The sequence below is a fragment of the Condylostylus longicornis genome, unplaced genomic scaffold, assembly GCF_029603195.1.
Source record: "Condylostylus longicornis isolate FDR11 unplaced genomic scaffold, ASM2960319v2 ptg000018l, whole genome shotgun sequence".
Classification (NCBI taxonomy): domain Eukaryota; kingdom Metazoa; phylum Arthropoda; class Insecta; order Diptera; family Dolichopodidae; genus Condylostylus; species Condylostylus longicornis.
Window position 1 is genome coordinate 11,406,674 of NW_026577987.1, and position 23,840 is coordinate 11,430,513.

At 26.0% G+C, this 23,840-nt stretch overlaps 3 protein-coding genes across 6 annotated transcripts in view; 2 read left to right on the forward strand and 1 right to left on the reverse strand.

Annotated features, from left to right (window-relative positions):
- The window catches only part of LOC129606536 (putative uncharacterized protein DDB_G0282133), a 47,458-nt gene extending 33,498 nt beyond the window's left edge, over positions 1–13,960 (forward strand). For 2 of the 4 annotated variants that reach the window (XM_055516902.1, XM_055516901.1), the window contains exons 2-7: positions 147–1,294; positions 6,708–6,991; positions 7,067–7,458; positions 7,549–7,671; positions 9,292–11,841; positions 11,954–13,960. In XM_055516902.1, the coding sequence (XP_055372877.1) occupies positions 538–1,294; positions 6,708–6,991; positions 7,067–7,458; positions 7,549–7,671; positions 9,292–11,841; positions 11,954–12,419 (4,572 nt within the window). In that variant the 5' untranslated portion in view covers positions 147–537 and the 3' untranslated portion in view covers positions 12,420–13,960. The remainder of the gene's footprint in view (positions 1–146; positions 1,295–6,707; positions 6,992–7,066; positions 7,459–7,548; positions 7,672–9,291; positions 11,842–11,953) is intronic. The other 2 variants (XM_055516903.1, XM_055516904.1) reach the window with 2 other exon arrangements.
- A 1,777-nt stretch (positions 13,961–15,737) lies between these two features.
- LOC129606537 (succinate dehydrogenase [ubiquinone] flavoprotein subunit, mitochondrial) lies at positions 15,738–19,154 on the reverse strand. Its single transcript, XM_055516905.1, has 6 exons — positions 18,959–19,154; positions 17,971–18,488; positions 17,037–17,913; positions 16,777–16,979; positions 16,554–16,704; positions 15,738–16,489 (listed from the first exon to the last, which is right to left on the reverse strand). The coding sequence occupies exons 1-6, from the start codon at positions 19,010–19,012 to the stop codon at positions 16,310–16,312; spliced, it is 1,983 nt and encodes a 660-aa protein (XP_055372880.1). The 5' UTR covers positions 19,013–19,154; the 3' UTR covers positions 15,738–16,309.
- Positions 19,155–20,628: 1,474 nt separating this feature from the next.
- Positions 20,629–23,840, forward strand: LOC129606279 (1,4-alpha-glucan-branching enzyme). Its single transcript, XM_055516512.1, has 8 exons — positions 20,629–20,895; positions 21,318–21,487; positions 21,586–21,836; positions 21,895–22,412; positions 22,471–22,642; positions 22,735–23,413; positions 23,485–23,621; positions 23,684–23,840. The coding sequence occupies exons 1-8, from the start codon at positions 20,804–20,806 to the stop codon at positions 23,729–23,731; spliced, it is 2,067 nt and encodes a 688-aa protein (XP_055372487.1). The 5' UTR covers positions 20,629–20,803; the 3' UTR covers positions 23,732–23,840.

The following is a 23,840-nucleotide window of genomic DNA, read 5'->3' on the forward strand; positions in this document are numbered from 1 at the left end:
AAGCAAATTTTTGTGTAGGCTCGAAATCTTAAATGAATTTATTTATTTATTCGTTGAAAATAAATAAATAAATTTATTATGTAGATATATTTATTGATATGTAAATGTATGTGTATGTAAGTAATATGATTTTTTTTTCTTTAAAGTGTAAAATGGTCTCTTAAAAGCATCGTTCAAACATCAAAAAAAGCCGTATGTACTTATTTATATGAATTGGTGAATTAAAAGAACGCTATATAGTCACTAGTCATATAAATAATAAAAATACTCAAGAGAAACAAACATAAAAAAAAAATAATAAATTTATACCAGTTTCTAAACTACATTTAATAACTACGTTTATTTATTGTGGGTGATATTTTTTTCTTTTTTTTTGTTATCTAAATAAAGTTTAATAAATTCAAAATAAAAATTATGGTAGATTATTAAAAAAAAATTAAAAGTAATAATAACTGTTCTACTACATTAAAGAATAAATTAATTTGAAATTAAAACAAAAAAATTTTATTTTGAATTTGAAAAAATCCTATTACAACAATGAAATCAAAAGTTTGGAATAAAATTTTTAATAAAAATAAATCATCATCTGCAAATAATTCAACAACACCATCAACATCAACAACAGCAGAAAAAGAATGTACAACAAGTTCTTCAAATACAAATGCAAATTATTATGAAATTTCAAAAAATCGAATACAAACATCGAATGATGATACTACATTAATTAATTATGAACACGGCAACACATTAAATGATAATAAAAATTTTAATACAAATAAAAAACATACAAAATATAAAAATGATATTTTATTAAATGATGAAATTAATTATTTAGATTTAAATAAAAGAAATTCAATTATAAAACCTGGTACATCAGCAACACTGGGACGTTTAAATTCTAATCAAGAAAAATTAATATCATCATCTGGTAATTGTAGTCCTAATAAAGTATCAAAAATATCTAAAATGGTTAATTCATTTACATTAAAACGTCATTCTTCAAAAAAGAAATCTGCATGTAATCCCGATGTTGCAATATCAATAATACGAAGTAATGAATCAACAAAATTATTTAATTTAGAAAAATTAAATAAAAGATCAAATTCAGATCATAATTTTAATCAATCATCATCGGTAGCAGGATCAACAACAAAAACAATAATATCAAATTCAAATGATGAAATTAATCAATTTGATAATAATTTTCAAGAAGAATTTATGATAAATGATAATAATGAAATAAAAAATTCACCTACAAATAATTTTTTCGAATTACCTTTACCTACTGATTCAGGTATCTATATATATATATATATAAATGTAAATTTATATATTACATTTATGCTAATACAATTATATTACTTATAATTAGTTTAAATTCAAAATTATATTAAATTTTGTATACTACTTACAATATAATTCAGCAATAAGAATTAGTAATCTATGTATAACTAAATTTTGAAGTTAGTGTATATTATAGCAATACTCAACGAATAATAAATAATAACCCTGATTTTCACAACACAATAATAGCAAATACAATTCCTAACGACGAATGGTTAGAACTCAATTAAATAATTCACATTTAAATTCACCTACAACTCCGTACCATATACAATACAACATTATTACATACAAGAACGTGTCGGGCAAATATTTTTAGCCCAAATAGAATTAAACAACCGCTTGTAATAAGAATTTATTATTTATTTATGTTTCAATTTTATATTCATACTTAAAATTAAATTTAAATTATTATTTTGTGTGAACATACCTTATTTAATAATTATAAAATAATTTAATTATTCTTCACTTTAATTTAAAACTTCATTTTTTCACTTAATTCTTATAATTGAAATTCCATTCAAAAATATTCCAAAAGGATTGTCAAATTATTTCAATAATGACAGAAAATTTTTATTAGGCTTCCCAATTATTATTAATTTTCTTAATTATGTTTTTGCAACATTTTTACATCTTTGGTAAATTTTCTTCTCCTAAAAAATTTATTAATCAAAAATTGTCCAAATAAAATTTAATTATTTTTAATTTAAAAATTTAATTTATTTTACAAACCTTATTGGGTAAAATGCTTTCAGATGTTTTTGTAAATATGCACAATATTATAAAAATTATAATCATACTAAATAATTCCATCAAATTATTTTTTATCCATGTCAGAATAACTGATGTAAATTCTAAATGATTTTGATAATGTTGATATTTATTAATTGAATCCATTTTATATTTTTTTAATAATATGTAATTATTATAGTTATAGACAAATTAAATTATTGAAAATATAGGTAAATATGGACAATAAATTTATTATTTTTGCCACTCAAAAAATTTCTCAGTCGCGTTTTACAAACTTAGCGATTAAAACATTTAATTCTTACTACGTTACATAAAAATCGAAAAGGGTTTAAAATTTTAAAAAATAAAATACCTTTACAAGGTTATATTTAGATATAAATATAAATTTCGAATGTTAGTAATTATAATTAACAATTTTATCTATTTTATTATTTTACACTTTTTTTTTATTCGAATTTTTTATCAATTTTCTAAACATTTTATTTTATCTTCTTTAAAGATTTACAAACATACAATAATTAAATTTTAATATGTACTTCTTTTTATCAAGCGCGTTACATAAAATAAACGTGATTATTTGAGGGCAGCAAATGCCGAGTTTTCGGTTCAAATGCACTTCTGTAGGGAAGCGTTAATAAATTATTTTTGAAAGATGTCGATTTGTGTGTGCGCGCGTGTGTCTTAAGTTTGGCTTAAACAATTTCGATGAAAATTTATGATAATTTACTGTCACGGATCGATTAACTTTTCAGACAAGTCAGACCTTACTAAGCGGACCTTTTTACGGACCGATTTTACATTTTTTATCATTTTTCTTGAAATATGTATTAAGTATATGTAAACTTCGTTTGACATAGTCCGAGAAACAACCTCACTTATGGATTAAATCAGGTGCCAGTCGCTATTATGGATTAAATCAACCCAGGTCTTTTATTACGTGTCAAATTTAAATTTTTGCTCATATAAAGAGAAAAAATCAATCAATTTTCTTGAAATTTGATATTTAAGTTCGGTGTGTTAAAGCAATAAACTTATAAATTTTGTGGGAATAACAGGGCTTGGGAACTGAACAAGGGGCCGATTTTTTTGTATTCTTTGAAGTTTTATATTTGAGTTCTGTTTACTACCATAAGTAACTGTCAAACTTTTCAGGGAATTAGGATGATATTAAGTGGCCTTCTACTAGGAGCCAAAATTATATTTTTCTGGGTAAGGTAACTAAAAGCTTGCTAATGTTCTTAAAATTTAAAAGTAATATTTGAAGGGCATTTTTATAGTCTTGTGCAACACTTTTGCTCAATTAAACAATACACATTGCGATCGGTTATGTGCTGGCCACTTTAACAATATTTGGTGGTTTAGTTATCCATCAAATAAAAAGGGAAATTGAATTTTTTATTTTAATTTTATAAACTATGTATATATATATACCTACTTATATCTAATTTTTAACATACTTAGATATTATAGGCATTTAATCAAAACACAAGCGGAAATTTAATTTTTTTTTTTTGTTTTTTTATTAGAAAATTAATTGAATAATTAATTAGCCAAATAATTATTATTCAAAATAAGTAGTTACAATATTATGTGCATTATCTTTTGTATTATTGTAATTGTATTATTATAATGAAATAACAACAGTTATAATGAAAAATAAATAGTGAAATGAAATTAAATTCATTATTTATTTTTTGTTTTTCAAACAATTTTCAAAAAGTAAATTTGAAAAACTATTGTGAACTAAAATTATAACTATTATTTAAATTTTTGGGGTCAACTTTAAACAAATTATACAATAATGAAATTAAAATTTTTTTATATTTTTAATAATTTGTTAATTACTTTCATAAGTAATGAATATATTATTAACGTAATATTTCTAAAGTTTTTATTGTATAATACTTTTATTTAAAATATTAATACAATTTAATTTATTATTTGCTTTTTGATTGTCGGTTATTCCTTATCCTTACATAAAAAGTTATTTAATTTAAATTCAAATTCAAATTTAATTTATGATCGTTAATTGAATTGAAAGTAATTTTGATATTCCTAAATCTTGTTGTAGTTCGATAAAATTAAAATTAGTTTGACAAAACAATTTCGATTCTTTTGTTTTTTATATGGTTTTTTATATTCAATTTTCTAAAATTACGATTTGTCAATTTTTTGTATCAAATTTCAAAATTTTAACTATGTATGTACAGTATCAATTCAATTTGATCTCGATCAAATTTTATTTAATTAAGAAATTAAAGAATATATCCCTATTTACCTTAGTATGGCATGCATGTTTGTACGTCTATGTCATGGAATTTAAAAAAATCCTTTACCAAACTTTAAACGCGTTTTCTGGCTAAACTATAAGAGATAATAGTAGTGTTTTTGTGATCACTGGGAATTTACAGATTCTGCCAATATAAGATACGAGTAATAGAGTGTAGCAAAAATATTTTTGGAGATATTTTGAAAAAATTTTTTGCAAATCTTCAAACGCGACCACTGGGGAATTTTCCATCATTTAAGCAATAAAAATTAAAAATTTAAATGGTTTGAATTATTAACTGAGATATTTGAATAAAATTTCTCATTAATTTAAATTCATATTTTCTCTGTGCCCGATGCAATTAATAAAGTCGATCTTGTAGAGCATAAATGATAGTATCAAATATATTTAAACTATTTTTCTAAATACACATTTAAGTGCACAGAAAGTCTTGACTAGTTTCTATTTTTAACAGAACAATCCTTCACATAGAAGTAGAAACATAATGAAAAAAGTATATTTATAAATCAAAATAATGGAAAAACTATTGCCTTACAAGATTGGTGAGGTAGCTCTGACCTTGGAGTTTTAATATTAAGAATATAAAATGATAGTTTCCTATATTAATCATTTTTTTTTTCATTAATCATGTATAAAAATACTTTAACTAACAATAATACTCTACAATTGTACTACTTATATAGTTGTTTGTTCTTTTTTTAAATTTATTATTTTTGTGATTATTTAAAAATAAGAAATTTATATTTTCGTGCATTCACGAACTCAAATAATATTTTATTAATATTTTTCGATTAAATTGGAGACATCTCTTCTATATTAAGAAAAAAAAAAAAAACAAAACAAGAAGAAAATAGAACTACCTTCTTATTGTAATTTCAAATACTGAAAATTATGTAACATTACAAGAAAAACAAGAAAAATTTCAAAAAGAAGGCATGAATGTTAAATAAACTCTAAAACAAATTGTTTGCTTTTTAATTTTTAATTGAGTGAAATTTTTTAACTACTCTTTATGATTTACTTACTTATTAATATCATCAGGCGGTTACCTATAAATTAAAATGTCAAAATTATGCCGCATAGCATAAAAAGCAAAAAATAGAAAAATTAATAGTATTTAATCGATATAAGTAACTATCATTTAAATTAATAACTAACAATACAAAAATGTCACATTTAATAGAAAAAGCTGTCATTTCGCCCTCCTTTTATCTCGTTGCTGCAAGCTGCAATTCAAAATTTGAGTACTATTCAGTGCTAAGCTAAACAAACTTTATAAGCTCAGATATAGAACTAAATTTAGAACTAATTTTCTAGTCAAGTCAGTCCTAAACTACCAGTCTTATTTAATTTTTTTTAATATTGGATTGCAAAGAGCTAAAATTAATATTGCGCAGTATGTTTGTCAAAATTTAATTCTTAACATTATCTCTATAATAATCAACTTGGAAAACCACTACTCACTTTTAATTCCAATTTGAATGGTGATAGCTCAGCATATCAATCGATAGACGTATGTTACATTAATCCACGCGAATTTATATAAAGAATACAGCTTATAATAGTAATTAATATACATATTAATTTTCCAAATGAATATTTAACTAAACGTATACTCGTACAAACATACATATTTATAATATATCTGGCCCTGCAAAACCTACCACTAGAATATCGTCATCTTGTGGTACCAACGTCTACAATATTCGTTTACTATAATCTTCAGAAATGACACACATGTAGATTTAGTAGCACATTCTATTGAAACTTGATACTGTTGAAAAGAAGATATTTCATTTAGAGACACCGCCGATTATGGGATGTTATTTTCTTGTTCTTGTTTGTAGTTGAAAATAAATTTTATACGGGCTGGCAATCAAATTAATAAAATTATTATTTTCTCAGTAATGTTATACAAGGATGTAGTATCTTGTGTTATAGATATACGAGCATACCAATATCAATATATAAATTTTTCTATTTCTCTGTGGATTCCTTCATTATTACTTTGCTCTCTCTGCTCTACTCTTTTGAGTAACATAATTAATAAATAGAATTTTTGCTTCTAAATGCATGTGATTTCTTTTTCTCTGACATAACTTTATTGGTAAAATTTCGCAAAACTCGCATCGCACGCACATGTTTGAAAAAAAGTGCCTACTTACTTCATTGATTATTTAAAAAAGACATTATTTTAAAAAATAAATAAATGTCGAATGTCAAATATGCAAAATATTATAAAATCAAACATATAAATATAAAACAATCTTTTATGATTTTTAAAAAAAATAATAATTTTTATTTTTTATTCAATTTACAGATTATATTAAACCGTTAAATAGTTTTGCCTACCAAACTGAATCAATTGTCATGGAATTAAAACCATGTCCTATTTGTAATCGAACTTTTGTACCAGATAAATTAGAAAAGCACGTTAAAATTTGTGAAAAATGGGCAACACAAAAAAGAAAAGTTTTCGACTCATCACGTCAACGTCGTGAAGGTACTGAAATGGCAGCTTATTTACCAAAAGATTTTGGCTTTTCAACATCTAAACAATGTTCACCAGAAATTGGAATACCATTAGAATCTAAACACGAAATAGTAAAAAAAAATAAAATTTTTCATAAAATAAATTAAAAAATTTAACAAAATTATTTCCTTATTTCATCCTAATAGAATTCATCTGCAACATTTCCGAATCAAATTATTGAAAGTAAACATCATTCATTACAGCAACAACAACCACAACAAATTCATCATCCATTGAGGCAAAAATCTATTACTTCAAATAATACATTATTGGGAACTAAAAAATCATTAAGTCCAACGTCACGTATGACAGCAGCACAAATTGCTGAAATTAAAGCAAGAGCTGAAGCCAAACGTCATATCCCACCAGCCAGTGAGCAATGTCCTGAATGTGGACGTCATTTTGGAATAAAAGCCTACGATAGGCATGTTGAATTTTGTAAAGAAAAATCTAAAATAGCACAATTTAAAGGTAATAATACATCACAAGCCAAAGAACGTTTAGAAGCAAGAACAAAATATAGGGCACCAAATTTAAGGTAAAATATTTTTATAATTTAAATTCATTAAATTTTATGTTTTTCAACTGAATGTATTATACATACATTCTATCCTATATTTACTTGTAGATTAAAAAGAGCTGCTGTAAGAGATAAATATTCTGGAAATGGAGACGATGCACATGATGAAAATCGATTTGATGATTTTTTAAGCATGTCAAATTCATTAAGTTCTTCATTTATGAGCGATGGGTAAGTCATAAATTTTCAAAACTTTGAGCGACGAATTAGGAATTGCACACACACGTTAATAAAAATTATTGTTTTTATTAATTTAATAATTTTGTACCCAAATTATAACACAAAAAACCTACATAAGAGTATAAAAGATATCACTCAGAATCAAGATTCGTATTTCTTAAAGTACTTATTATATCTTTGATATTTATTAGAGTTCATTTCCTACACAATTTTCTATTTTTAACATTTTTAATGCTAAGATGAAACATAAAATTTCTTACGAAATCCATTGACATATCATTAAAAAACAAAAATACAAAAAAATATGATGATGTTGGAACAGGATAATCTAAAAATACATAAAATATAAAATTCCATTTTTGGAATAAATTGTCAAAAAAATCTTCTGATAGCAAAATTTATGTATGATCAGAAATTAAAAATTTGACATTAGAAATTTGAAATCAAAAATTATTTAATTTGTAATGATATTGTTTATAAAGAAAATGAAGAAATTAGAATTGAAAACAAGAAATTATGGAAACTACTGTTGGAACATCAGAACTAGAATTAGAATTCGAAATTAAATCTATAGTTTTAATAGAAGATGAAAAATATATTTCAAATAGGTAATGAAGATTGAGAAAATTACACATATTTTTATTAAAAATTTTTCAATTAATTAAAATGTCGGTACAGCACAAAAAATAATTTTGAAAACGAAGCTAAAAACATCAATTATGAACAAATTGAATATGGATTAAAAAGAGTGAATTTAAATGAGAATCGAAATCATTCGAATGCCAGTTAGTTTTAAATTATTAAAAATTTAATTGCTTATGAAGTTTAAAAATTTTTTTAGTTGGCTATCGAATTTGTTACCTAATACAATACTGTTTTAAAATTAATTTCGTCTTTCAGAACTCTTCATTACAAAAACATTCAGTGAAGCAAGCAGCAAATATAAATTTCAAGAAAATATTTCTACATCTTTTATTGAAAATAACAATTATAAAAATCAAGAACCATCCAAATTATCAATTTTAATAAAAAAAAATTTGAGTGTACAAGCCTTTAGTAAATCCAAACATAGCAAAACAATATCAAAGTAATTTTTATATAAAAATTTTTAAAAAATGTGCCTTTCAAACTTATACAGATTTTGATTCAGCTTTTAAATATAAAACATTTAATATGGAACGAAAATTAAATTTTAATTTTAAAAATGATCATTCTAAATTCATTATTATAAACGAAGAAAAAACTTGTGACAAAAATTTTAAAAAATTTCATTTGCCACCTTTAAAAATCAAGAAAGTTTCTAAATATCAAACAGCGACCAATTCTAAGACTGATAATTTTTGGATGAATATTGCAAGTTTTGAAAATCGAAGTCAAATAAATATCATTAAAAAATCAGTTAAACAGCAATCAGAAACTATTAAGTAATTAATATCATTTAAACAAATTAAATTAAAATAATTTTAAACAAATTTCACCAATATATATCAGAAAAATGAGAAAACATAGAGATCCTAGTGTATTAATTAGAGAACAAAAAAAACTAATTTCCGTTTTTTAACTCTACTTTAACGTTTATAATAACATTACATAAAATTTTTTTTCTTTTAGGGGTTATTCCGATAAGTATGACCCATTTTTATCAGCAAAACGACAACTCGAAGAGTTATGTTCACCGACATCAACAACAAAAACAAAATTTGATGAAATAAAATCACCGAAAACACCACTAACACCAAAAACTCCACTATATTCCAACATAAAAGCTAATCAACACCAAATTTTAAATTCTTCAACTTCATCACCAATGACATCTTCTTATACAGGTCCTTCTACAACTTCTTCAATTAATCCAAGTAGAACTTTAAATGCTGTTAAATCGAATTTTAGAAGAACATCTTCATTGCGAGCACCTCGTAAAAGTACCCCTTCACGTCCTTTGTTTGTACCGCCGAATCGTTCAAGACCATCAACAATACAAAGAGGTATTTCTGACGAAGGACCGATTTCAACAAATTTTATAAAACCTGAAGAATATGATGAAATGCCTGTTAAATCAGCTTGCATAAATAACTTTGCAACATCCGTTAACAGTCCAAGATTGAAACGAGATGCCAGTCCTAGACCTCGTCTTTTATCCAACAGTTCTCGTGAATCCAGTCCAAAAACACTTAAACGCGATCCTAGTCCATTGGTTGTTCGCCGAAGCTCTAATTCAAATTTAAATCGCAGAAATTTACGGTTGAATTTAAATAATGGGGATGAAAATATTCCATCCGGAGTGCAGAAAACTGATTCATTGGCAGTATTTTTGAAATATGAAAATGAATTAGTCAGAGGATTAGTTGATGCACAAAACAATCAAGAAAATAATACATTAGAGACCGTATCAACTGAAACTACACCAACAATAAAATCCTCGCTTCCAACTCCCGTAACAGAAAAAGATTTAAAAGATAAAACTAATATCTTAAGTAAACAAAATTCATTAAAAAATTCTTCAAGCGATTTACAAGTTGATAAAAATTTTAATTTTAATTACCTTAATAATGAAAAGGAATTGAAATCTTCTATATTAAAGCCAAATTCTAATATGACAGATCAGCACCATAATGTGAATAACAGAAATTTAAATAGTTTTGGATCGAGACCACGAACGGCTGAAACATATTTATCACTTAACAAAATTTTGCCAATCAAACTAGATCCGCTACCGAAATCTATTGTAATGAAAAATTCTATATCAAATCTTTCATCTTCAAAATCATCTAGTACTCAATCGAATACTCAATGTAATAATACTCTTGCCCCGTTATCTCCCTCCAGTAAAATTTTAAGTAAAACTAATTCAATGAATAGCAATAAGGTTAATTTAACTTCAATTTTCTTCAATAATAATAACGACTCCAAAGACCATAATTATATTGATCCAAAATTAATAAATCCTTGTGATAATTTAACTGTAACTTCAGTTGATTCGACAGATGACATAAAATCCAATTGGAGTCAAGAATCAAATGATACAACTAAAATGAATCAAAATATCAATGAAAATCTACCAAAAAGAGAGAATCAAAACGAATCTGCTGACCTTGAAACATTTTCATTAGACATAGAACAATTGCAACAAGATCAAGGTCAAGACCAATTATCAACATGTAGTCGAAATTCAATGATGAGTGAAAAAAGTAACAAATTATTTAAACGTCAAATTCGATTAGGGAAAAATCAATTTTTGTATGATGCTTCGCCAAGCGATAGTGAATCTAGTCCTGAACTAATTGATATTGGTCAAAATTCTAATACTGATAATATGGTCAATATAGATAGAAATAGTAACGTAAGACAGTCTTCTAAACCTTCAACAATACAAACAACTACACTAACAAAAAATCCATCACCATTTACATGCGAAAATGAATTTGAATCTTTTCTTCCTCCTAGCATAAATCCAATTTTTGATAATTTTGATTTTGAAGAATTTCTTGCAACTTTTGAAAACAATAATGATATTGATGATTCATTTCCTGGTTTGAAAGATTGCAAGGAATTTTTAATGAATCGTTGTCTTAATATGCGTTCAAATAATAATTTTAGTAAAAACTTAACAATGTTTCATCAATATCATAATAATTCCCCTTGCGATTCGATTAGAGCCCAAAAATTGGAAGAAGAACAAAACATTGAAAATAAGAAACGGTCACAAAATGAAGATGAAAAGCATGAAATTTTTATAAGCATTGAAACTGATCAAAATGAAAATGAAGAGCCATTGGATGTTAATTCTTGTACAAGCGATCCGTCTATAATGAAAAATCCTGAAGTTGAAGAGATTAATGGTAATGATAATAAATTTACAAAAATTGAAACTTACCATTTACCCATATTTGAAGAGGATAAAGACAATTCACTAACAGATTTTGAAATCAAGTCTATACCCAGAAATAAATTAATTAAAAAATCAATTCATGAAAACCATAAAACTAATGAAAATGGCAATAAAAATATTGGCAACTATGAAAATCTTAGAGAAAAAACTAATGAATCAAATAATTCTGACATATATCCAGTTGATTCAGATGATGTCAGTAGCGTAGAATGTTTTCCGATTGGCCGTAAAAGTATCAAATCAAAAACGAGTTCGGATTCTGCATATGGAAGGTACGTTAATGAAACTTTTTATTTACTAATTTTGTTTTACTTTCATTTTAGTTTTACATTATTATAAAATTTCATTGAATTTTCCTTTTTCAAAACAAAAACAAAAATATAGTTTGTCACGCAATAGTCCAACATCAGCAGATCGAACAACATTTCATCGTCTATCTGGCAAAGGACAAAATCATCTACCATCACCATCTAATATTTCTTCTTTTGAACAAAATGAGAGTAAAATAGCAATGCGTGAGAATAATAATCATTTAAATGCAAGTTCTAGTGGTTCTGAAAACTCACTATTACGAACCGATAATAAATATTTGCAACAGCAAGAACAAAATCGTTCCTCTTCTAAGGATGACTCAATTAATTTTCTTCATCAAAATTTTAATATAAAATCAGAAAATAATTATAATATCAGAAAGGACTCATGTTCAAAAGATTCTTTAAATGATTCCAACGATAATTGTAATACAAAACCAATATTATCAAAATTTTGTTATGAATGCGGTAGTAAATTTTTGGTTGCAACAGCTAAATTTTGTATGGAATGTGGTGTTAGACGATTAGCTATTGAATAATAATGATATAATAATTTGATATAATCAAAGTTAAGTAAAATCATAATTATTTGTAACAAAAAAAATGTAAAATTCAAGAATAGAAAAAGTTATTTTTAAAAATATTAAAACATTTTTATCCATATTATAATTATTATATTATTATATTATACTAACAATTTAAAAAGCAAAAAAAAAAAATGGAAAATTTAATATTATATGTATGTCATCATGTTTTTAGGTAATTAATTAAATTAATAAAATTGTATTAATTTCAAATAATAGTTACATAAATGAGCGCAATTAAAAAATGTATATTTTTACGTAATTTATTTTATTATTATTAACAAAAAAATGAAAAACAGAGTTGAATTCAGATTTACATTATGCCTGAAAGAGTGAAAACAGAACGATGTTAAAGCGAATTTATATAAATAGTATTCCTTTATTTAATTATATTAAGGAAAAAGTAAATACATGGTTAGATACATGGTTATTAGTAAATACATAGTTCTCTCAGATTAAAAATTTAAATTTACAAAAGCAAATAAAATAGAAGACAACGAACTTATACCTATATGAATTCGCTTAAGAAGTCATTCTAAAAATATCATAAATTAAATTTTGCAATTTTTATATACCTAATTTGCTGGTACGTATTGATTTATAAAGTAAAAAACAAAAAAAAATTTAAAAAAATAGAAATTTAATCGTACCAACAGTTTTAAGTACTTGAAATAATTAGATGCCCAATTGCATTTTGTATAATTCTACATTAATAAATTATTTAAAAAAAAAAATAATATTAAACATATATGAAAAATTTTTTTTAAACCTGGGCGTTACTGCACCAACAACTTTTTACTTTTTTTAATCAATTGATCAAAAAGTTTGCAAAATTTCTGTTGCATCAAAGATCAAAAACCATTAATGACCTACATATTTTATGAATTATATTAACTAAAAGTAAAAGCGAAAGTTGATGCAATAGGGTCAATTAAAAGTGTTTATAATATTACATGTAGCATAACATCAAACATTATGGATCAAATAATTTTAAAAATATACAACTCTGATAGAGATTTTTTAAATTAAATATGAGCAGAAATTAAAAATTCCTATTATTATTTATTCACAATGTATGATGTGATGTTAGTGGATTGTTGTAACTTTCTCTACCTTAATTTCAATTATAATTAAATTTTTAAATTCTGTTTTAAACAATAATATTGAAAGGAAAACAATTAGGACGAATCCTTTTTTTTTTTTGTTTTTGATTAATTGCAGCAGCTTTTAATTATAGTTCTTGATATCGACATTCATACTCAAATAATATAATTTATTGTAATAAATTTTGAATTCACAAAAAATTATAAGGGAGAAATCCCAAAATAAAATTCAAACCATATTAAAAATTAATAAATATTTTTTATTAATTTTATTTTATTGCAAATTTTATTTATGATTAATATACATAATGTACTAAAATTATTATTTTTTAATTTTATTATTTTTATTTTTATTTTTTTTTTTAATTTAACAAAGACTGAACTTATCTTCCAATTAAAAGCAAAGCTACTAATAATATAATTCATTAAAATCTAATTATTAGCTATGTTTTTTAATATTTATTTGATATAATATCAAACATAGTTAGTTTTTTACTCGGTTTTTATGGATTAAACGTTTCATACACTATGAAAATTTAATATTTTAAAATTATTATTTGATTTAAAATAAAAAATAATATGAGTTAACGCTTAAGAATATTATTTCTATTTTTTTGGTTTCGGCTATTTTTTCTAAAATTCATAAATTTTTATAAGCTCATTGTAATCCATCAAAATCAGAAAAAGTGAATTTTTGTATACTTTTAAGATTATTTTTGGGCCAAGTTTTTGATTCAGAAATACTTGATTTAAATGCATTATGTATTTTTAACAAAAAATTCATTGAAAAACAGATTTTTATAAATATGGATTTTTTTTAAAGATTTCACTCGAAAAATTGCTTCATGCCTTTGTTGCTTTTTGAAATATCTATCGAAAATATAAGTGGTAACTAAAAGTATATAAGTAACTAAAACTTTTTATGACAATTGATATTTACCAACATTGCTATTATTTTTTTTTATATAATTTTTTAAAATAATTGTTATTAATTTATTAATTAATTAATATTTGAATATAAAATTGTTTTTTTTGTTCTTTTTTTTTTCTTTGTTATAATTTTTCGCGAAAAAGAAAAAAATTTACTAATTTCAAAATTTAAAAACAAAAATATCATTAATTTAAGAAAAATTAAATAAATAACAATGAATCTTCATTAAATAAGTACGAATTAAATAAACAATTTATTAATTATTGTGTTAAGTACATTATGTACAAAAAAAAAATATTTAAATTACAGTGAAGCAATAAAAAAGCTTTTTTTTTGTTTTCAATTGACAAACATTCAAATAAACACAAAAAAATTGTTCTTCAAAACCTAGTCAAGAAACTTTGGGTTTTTTTTTTAATAAAGGAAAATTTAAAAGTACGAAATGTTTTTATTAATTTATTTGTTTATTAAATTTCATATCATATAAAAATACATGCATGAGCCTCAAATACATAAGAGCAATTAATTACAAAGATAAGAGAACTGGGTATTCTTAAATAAAATCTGTGCCATAGAAATTTTAAGATGTTTAGGTTATAGTAACCTAATATTAGTTTAAATCATAAAATTGGGCCAAATCTTATATTGATAAAAAATGATGAAGTGTGTAGTTGATTTCTATAAAAAAGAAATTTCGAAATTAAATTTTGAAAATTTTTTTTTAATACTGTTATTATGATAAGACCAAAATGATTAATATCAAATTCGAAGTTATTTGTAAGTAGAATTTTTTGTCAACCAAGTTTATATAACTTAACCTGGCTTCATCTATTTGAGTAGTTTAAATAATAAAAAAGGTCGTAAGTTAAGAAAATGCGTGCAAAATTTTATATGTAAATTATATTATGATATTTCTATAAGAACAATATCCTCAAAACTCCTCAAAGATTGACTTTTTTCATTGTTATGTAACACAATATTGTCTAGAACCGAGAATAGCAAACTTATAGAAGAAACGTTTTCTTTATTCCAAAATTTTTATTTTTAATTCCAATTACTGATTTAGAGTGAAATATTGAAGATTGCGCTTTCAGTTTTTAATTTAGATTTTTTTCATGTTATGCATTTCTTTTGTTAATTTCCTTATTTTAATAAGCAGCAATTGAAATGTTGAGATATGAACTGAAAATGACGGATTTTCAGAAAGTATTTAAGATATAAATAATTAACGCAAAAGAATTAAAACATTTTTTTTTTAAATAATTTAAAAATAACTTTAATTCCTTTTATGAAAAAAATTTGATTTATTTTAATTTTAATTTTAAAACTTAAAATTTGATAATGAACATTAATTCTGTAATTAGAAAAAACTCGATAAATAATTACACATTTCAAATTTATTAAAAATTCACCTTAAGCGATTGCATTTAAATGATTCAATTTCAATGTGAGTTTAAGTATTTGTATTATTATATACAAATTACTATAAAAAATTAGCTTAAGTTTTTCATAATTACATGACATCTTTATCACATTACATTTAAAATTCATTAAATCTCAGTCATGTCCACAAATTTTTGAAATGGTATTTGGAGAAACTAAAGCTGATTATTTTATTAAAATTTACGAGAACATTGCGAATTTTTAATAAATTTCCAATAAACTAAAAAAAAATGTTAGATGTTTGGCTACATTTGAATCATTCATTCTCAAAATATGTTTAGCTCTTAAAATTTGAGTTCGTTATTCAATCGAAAAGTGTAGCTGTTTCGTTACAAAAAGGATGTTTGTTTTATTAAACACTTATTATCCTAATAAGATCGGATTGCTGGTGGTACAGTGTCACAAGAACTATCTAAAGTTTTGTCTATAACTTTACGATAACCAATTTTAACTTGTCCGTCATCACCACTTATCCACAAGAGTGTGTGCTTACGCCAATGCTGATCTATTGGCTTCATTTGTTGACCCTCCAACGGTTTGCTGTAATCCTAAAATGTTATAAAAAGAAAGTGAAAATTAAGTACTTTATCTTAATCAATTTTTTTTAGTTACATATTCATCTACACGAAGCTTATAATCTTCACGGGCATGTGCTCCTCGGGATTCTTTACGATTCTCGGCTGCAACAATAGACATTTGAGCGTTTGCTAAAAGATTTTGTAATTCAAGTGTTTCTACTAAGTCGGAATTCCATACCAAAGACCTGTAAAAAAAAAAAAATTTATTGGTTGCTTTAAATATTACTCCATACATTCTTCAGTTTTCTTAAATTTACCTGTCTGTTACTTTAATATCTTTAAATTGTTTATAAATATCAGACATCAAAGCAACACCCTCCTTAAGTAATGGGCCATCTCTAAAAACTGCCGCGTGTTTTTGCATAGTTTTTTGCATTTTTAAACGTAAATCAGCAGTAGGAATAGAACCATTTGCATATCTTATTTTATCTAAATTCGCTACAGACATTTCACCAGCGCTCTAAAAGAATAAAGCAAATTATCATTTAAAAACTATGTTTAAAAAGAACTCTCTAACATCTTTCAATGAAGGAGCAGGTTCCCCAGGTTTATTTTCTTCAGCAATTGTCTTAGCACATGCACGTCCAAATACAACTAAATCCAACAAAGAATTTGCACCCAAACGATTAGCACCATGAACAGAGGAACAACCTGCTTCACCTGCAGCATATAAACCTCTTATGATTACATCATTTCCTTGATTGTCTACAGTCAAACATTGTCCCTTGTAATTGGTTGGGATTCCACCCATATTATAGTGCACCGTTGGAAGTACTGGAATTGGTTCACGAGTAACATCAACACCAGCGAAAATCATAGCAGTTTCTGAAATTCCTGGTAAACGTTCGTGAAGTTGTTCTGGGGGTAAGTGGTGTAATTGTAAATAAACATGGTCCTTTTCGGGTCCAACTCCGCGACCTTCCATTATTTCGATTGTCATAGAACGCGAAACAACATCACGAGAAGCTAAATCCTTTGCTACAGGTGCGTAACGTTCCATAAAACGTTCTCCTTTAGAATTTATTAAATAACCACCCTCACCGCGACATCCTTCTGTGATAAGACAACCAGCTCCATAAATTCCCGTGGGATGAAATTGAATAAATTCCAAATCTTCTGAAGGCAATCCTTGGCGAGAAACCATTGCTGTACCATCTCCTGTGCATGTGTGTGCAGATGTGCAGGAGAAATAAGCTCTTCCATAACCCCCGGTTGCTATGACTGTATTCTTTGCACGAAATCTATGTATTGAACCATCTTCAAGACAAAGGGCAATAACACCCTGGCAAACATTATTTTCCATAATTAAATCTAAGGCAAAATATTCAATAAAGTAGTTGCAATCGTAACTCAAGGATTGGCCATATAATGTATGTAATAATGAATGACCGGTTCTGAAAAACAAAAATTACATTTACTAGGCAATTGTAAAATTAAATTAGCTTATTAACCTATCAGCAACGCAACAACATCTATGTGCCTGACCACCTTTTCCGTATTTTAAACTCTGTCCACCAAATGCCCTTTGATAAATTTTACCGTCAGGAGTTCTGGAAAAAGGCATACCATAGTTTTCAAGTTCAATTACAGCAGTCGGAGCTTCGCGAGTCATATAATGTATAGCATCTTGATCTCCTAACCAATCAGATCCTTTAACAGTGTCATACATATGATATTTCCAATCATCATCTTTATCCATATTGGCTAAAGAAGCATTAATTCCACCCTGGGCTGCTACGGTATGCGACCGCGTTGGGAACAATTTAGTTATTACGGCGGTTTTAAAACCTTCTGCAACTAAACCAAAAGCAGCCCTAAGGCCAGCTCCACCCGCGCCTACAACAACAGCATCATATGCATGATCTATTACTTCATATTGACCGGGCGATGCGTTTGGATTGCGTTTTGCATCGTGGTGCCCTGGGGTAAAATGCAGTTTTCGAGAAGATGTTACTAACGCAGAACGCATCTAAAACAAAAACCAAAGTAACAAATTAAAAAAACTCATATTATTAACAATACAAATGGTTAGTTTTACATGAAAATGCAACGGTTTATTTGGATACCGAATTATTTTACTAATAGAATGTTGAAAATTTGATTTTAATGTTATAAGCAAATATACTATGATAATTTGTTTTTGTCGAAAATGTAATTGTAGAAAATTAGGATAAAATCATGCACAGCACATTTTCTATTTTAATCTCCTTAATTTTGAATACTATATTCCTATCATTTTAAGAAACCCAATTATAGTTTTATCATTAAAGTAGTGAAACAAAATCATTTAAAGTTAATTAAAAAATAAAAAAAGAATGGAATGCAAAATCACAACCTAATTTTGAGACTGCTACTAAACAATTTTTACTAAGTTACATAATAGATATCCAACAATTTAGCAATGTTGTGCAATTAATTCTTTTTACTTATCCAACTTACCACTGCGGCAGAATTTTTCGCTAATATTGATGGCACGCGTGTTAAGCTGGCCATTTTAATTTTGATTGGTTTTCAAACTAAAGTTTAAAATTTCCAAAATTTATGCTATTACTAAAAAAAAAAATTTTTTTGAATTTTCTCCTGACTAGACTAGAGATTAAATCGGTTGATTGACGGTCTGTTGCCAAATATTACCGAATTTTGACACTACTCATGTGACATACATACATGTGTGTGCACGATAAAAGTTAAATTTTACCTTTATTAATTAAGGTGATACCACATAGGATAGTAATTTCCTGTTCACAACAAAGTATGTATTTAAAATTTATACATAATCAATCTTATAAGGAACATTACTATCGGTTCATTCGCTGTATTATAAGTTTTCAAAACCATAAAATGCATATAAGAGCTGTAAAGCATTCTCATATTGAAATCAGATAATTTTTTTGATATTTTGTTCAAAGTTTAAAAAAATAAGTTTTCGTACGATGGTCGAGTTTGATTTTTTGGCCAATCTTAAGTTATAAGAAATTATATACTTTAAATAAATAAGTATTGTTAATACAATATGAAATTAGGTCATCTTAAATATCATGTCAATAAATGTAAGCACAAGATATACCAAAAATTTGACCCGGCTTACCAAATTAATCCGGACTAAAGAACTACTACTAGGACAACTAGAGTACTTGTTGATAAAAGATTTTCCAGAATTAATTTTTAATTACAAAAAAAAATTCAATAATATCCCATATTCATACACCAAAACATTTATTTAAAGATAACTTATCGATATATTAGTGCTTAAATATTAGTTTATTCATATTTATATTAGTTTATTCATATGGTTCCAGTTCATTTTCTAAAGTGCATATGCACATAAAAAGAATTAATTTAAAAAATTTAAAAAAAAAAACCAAATATAAAAAATACCAGTAAGTTATGAATGACAGATTAATCAAGAATTAAACTAATTAAACGAAAAAAAAACGAAAATATGTGCATATGTCCAATAACGGTCTACTTAAGAAAACACAAACAAAAGTTCTCTTACACAAATTCGGTTCTTACATTACCGAAAAATGGCATTTGGGATTTCAAGAAATTATTAAATTATACGTCATCGATTAATATAATCGATTAATAACTTTTAACTTTCAGATCCCTGTTTCCAATATTTGACATATTTGCTTAAACGACGCATCTGACATTTGAATAAATCTTGTTTTTATTTTTATGCATATTTCCAAGTTTCAATGTTTTTATTTATATAAGTATGTAAATAAACAATTTGTATGTGAATAAAAAAATAAATACAATTCTTAATCAAAGGTGTTTTATATTTTATAGCTTTAAAAAGTACAACAGGTCTTCAACATTTCTGTGATGCATTCAATTTTTTGATAAGAAGTAATTATAAATTGTTCATTCAGACTGTGAAATATTTATCAGTTTTTTAAGTTCATTAAAACTAATTTAAAAATTTAATCATAAACATAAAATTACGTCACAAATTATTATTTATTTTTAAAATATTTATGGATCACGCAGAATGTCAAATTTTTGATACAAATAGAAACAGAAATAGAAATACGTACCTACATACATACTACCTTGTACATGCTATCATATCAATGCCAATGCCGTATTACCTATACATTTAACCAATTTTCAGTCGTCAACTAAATTACTAGCGATAAAGTTCTTTCTTGCAGGCGGAAGTATAAAATATTTTTAATATTTATTCGGAATTCCAAAATTACTGTTAGTTATTTATTTCCATTTATAAATTTAAAATCAATCTAGTGAGCTATTATTTTATTTAATAATTTCAAAAAAATGGACCCAATGAAAGTAGAAGTTAAAGAAATTGAGAATCTTTTTAATTTGGATCCATATTTAAGACCACAAGAAAGGGAAATAAGAAGAAGGTAAGAAGTGAAAATACAGAATTTTTATATTGCATAATTTCATGAACATTAAAATATTGAAACTATGTACTTATTTACAATGTCAAATGAAGGTTACAAATTTTATTTTCAACAAGTTTGTAAGTAAAAGGAATAATTCAAACCGGCCGGCGTATGTAAATAATTTAGAAAGGAATCAAATACATAGCTTGGTTATAAAGCATTGGTAAATTGTTTTACGCACTGTATATAATATATATTTGGTATAATCGCTATTAAACTGATAATTGGTTTCTACAATAAGTATAAAAAAATGTTTGAACTTTAGCATTAATAGTTTTTTTTTGCTTGTTAAAATTGATAAATCTTATACTTAAAGTCATTATAGTTCTTATTATGCCTAAATTTTAATGCTAATTAATTACCGTACTTAATTTTTATAGACATGGAGTCGTTCAAGAATGGCTTAAAAAAATTGAAAAACTTGAAGGAGGAATGGAAGTATTTTCACAGGGTTATAAATATTACGGTTTGCATTTTCAATCAGATGGATCTGTTATAGCTCGCGAATGGGCTCCTGGAGCACAGCAAGTGTATCTAACGGGCGATTTTAGTAAGAATTTTCTTAAAATACAAATTTAATTTTTAAAGAACTTATTTATATTCATATTTAAAATCATGTGTGCTTATAAATGATTTTTTAAATTTTAGATAATTGGCAGTGGGAAAGCCATCCATTTAAAAAGCTTGACTTTGGTAAATGGGAGCTAATTATTCCGCCTAATAGCGATGGAACTCCGCAAATAAAACACCTTTCAGAAATAAAAGTAATTATCAGAAGTCAAAAAAATGAGATGTTAGATCGTTTATCACCTTGGGCGAAATATGTAAAGCAGCCACCAAAAGAAGCAAATCAAGGGGTAAATTATAAGCAATATGTTTGGAATCCTCCTTCTAATGAGGTAAGTATGATTACTGTGTAAAAAGAAATTTGCTATAGTTTTCTAATTATAATTTTAGCGTTACAATTTTGTTGAAGCTCGACCAAAAAAGCCAAAATCCCTTAAAATCTATGAATGTCATGTTGGGATTGCTTCACAAGAACCAGCTGTAGGTTCTTACAAAAATTTTGCTGATAATATCATTCCTAGAATAGTTAAACAAGGTTATAATGCAATCCAAGTTATGGCTATAATGGAACATGCTTACTATGCAAGTTTTGGATATCAGGTTACTAGCTTTTTTGCTGCTTCCAGTCGATATGGAACACCAGATGAGTTAAAACAAATGGTTGATGTAGCCCATAAAAACGGTCTTTATGTTTTGTTAGACGTTGTTCACTCTCACGCTTGCAAAAATGTTCAAGATGGCCTTAATATGTTTGACGGAACTGATAGCTGCTATTTTCACTCAGGAGCTAGAGGCGAGCATAAGCTGTGGGATAGTCGTTTGTTTAATTACTTGGAGTATGAGGTTTTAAGATTTTTATTGTCAAATTTGAGATGGTGGCACGACGAATACAGATTTGATGGTTTTAGGTCAAAATCAAATACACACATTCCTCCCTCGGTGTTTTATTATTATTTTAAATTTTAGATTTGATGGAGTGACTTCAATGTTGTATCACTCACGTGGTATAGGAGAAGGCTTTAGCGGTGATTATAATGAATATTTTGGATTAAATGTCGATACAGATGCTTTGACATATCTAGCTTTAGCAAACAATTTAATTCATAGTTTAAGCTCAGAAGTAATTACTATTGCTGAGGTAATATAATCGTGTTGCGCTAAATAGTATATAAATTTATGATATTATTCAGATATGTATTAATTATAATATTATATTTAATTTTATTTTAGGATGTGTCTGGAATGCCAACTTTATGTCGTCCGATTGATGAAGGTGGTATTGGCTTCGATTATCGCTTAGGAATGGCAATCCCTGATAAATGGATTGAATATTTAAAAGAAAAAACTGATGACGAATGGGAGATGGGAAACATTGTTCACACATTAACAAACCGTCGGTACAAAGAAAATACTGTAGCATATGCTGAATCTCACGATCAAGCTTTGGTTGGCGATAAAACTGTTGCTTTCTGGCTCATGGATAAAGAAATGTACACCCATATGTCTACCTTATCGGAACCTTCAATAATAATTGATCGTGGTCTAGCTTTACATAAAATGATACGATTAATTACGCACACATTAGGTGGTGAAGCTTATTTGAACTTCATGGGAAATGAATTTGGCCACCCTGAGTGGCTAGATTTCCCAAGAGCGGGAAACAATGATTCATATCACTATGCCAGAAGACAGTGGAATTTAGTTGATGATGAATTATTAAAATATAAATTTTTGAATGCTTTTGACAGAAAAATGAATGTTTTAGAAGAGGAATATGGTTGGTTAAGAAGTGAACCAGCTTACGTTAGTTGGAAGCATGAAGGGGACAAAATAATAGCTTTTGAAAGAGCTGGTTTAGTTTTTGTCTTTAACTTTCATCCAACAAGAAGCTTTACTGGATATAGAGTTGGTAAGATTTTAGAATTCAACATAAAACTACAAAAGCAAAAAAAAAAATAACTCATATCTCTACTATTAAAGGAACAAATATCGCTGGTGTTTACAAGGTTGTATTAAGTTCTGATGATGCAGAATTTGGTGGACATTCAAGAATAGATGGCAATTGTGACCATTTTTCAAATCCAGAAGGTTATGCTGGGCGCCAAAATTTCATTGAAGTATAGTTCAAAAATTTCAAAAGGGTTTAAAAACTTTTCTATTAATATATAAATTTTTTTAGGTGTACACTCCGTCAAGGACAGCTGCCATTTATGCAAAAGTAAAGTGATAACTGTTCTAAAGAGACTGTTCTCTATCTAAAGTTTGTTATATATGAATAGCATTAGGAACTAACCATGTTGTACAAAGAAATTTGTGTTAAATAAAAAATTTATATT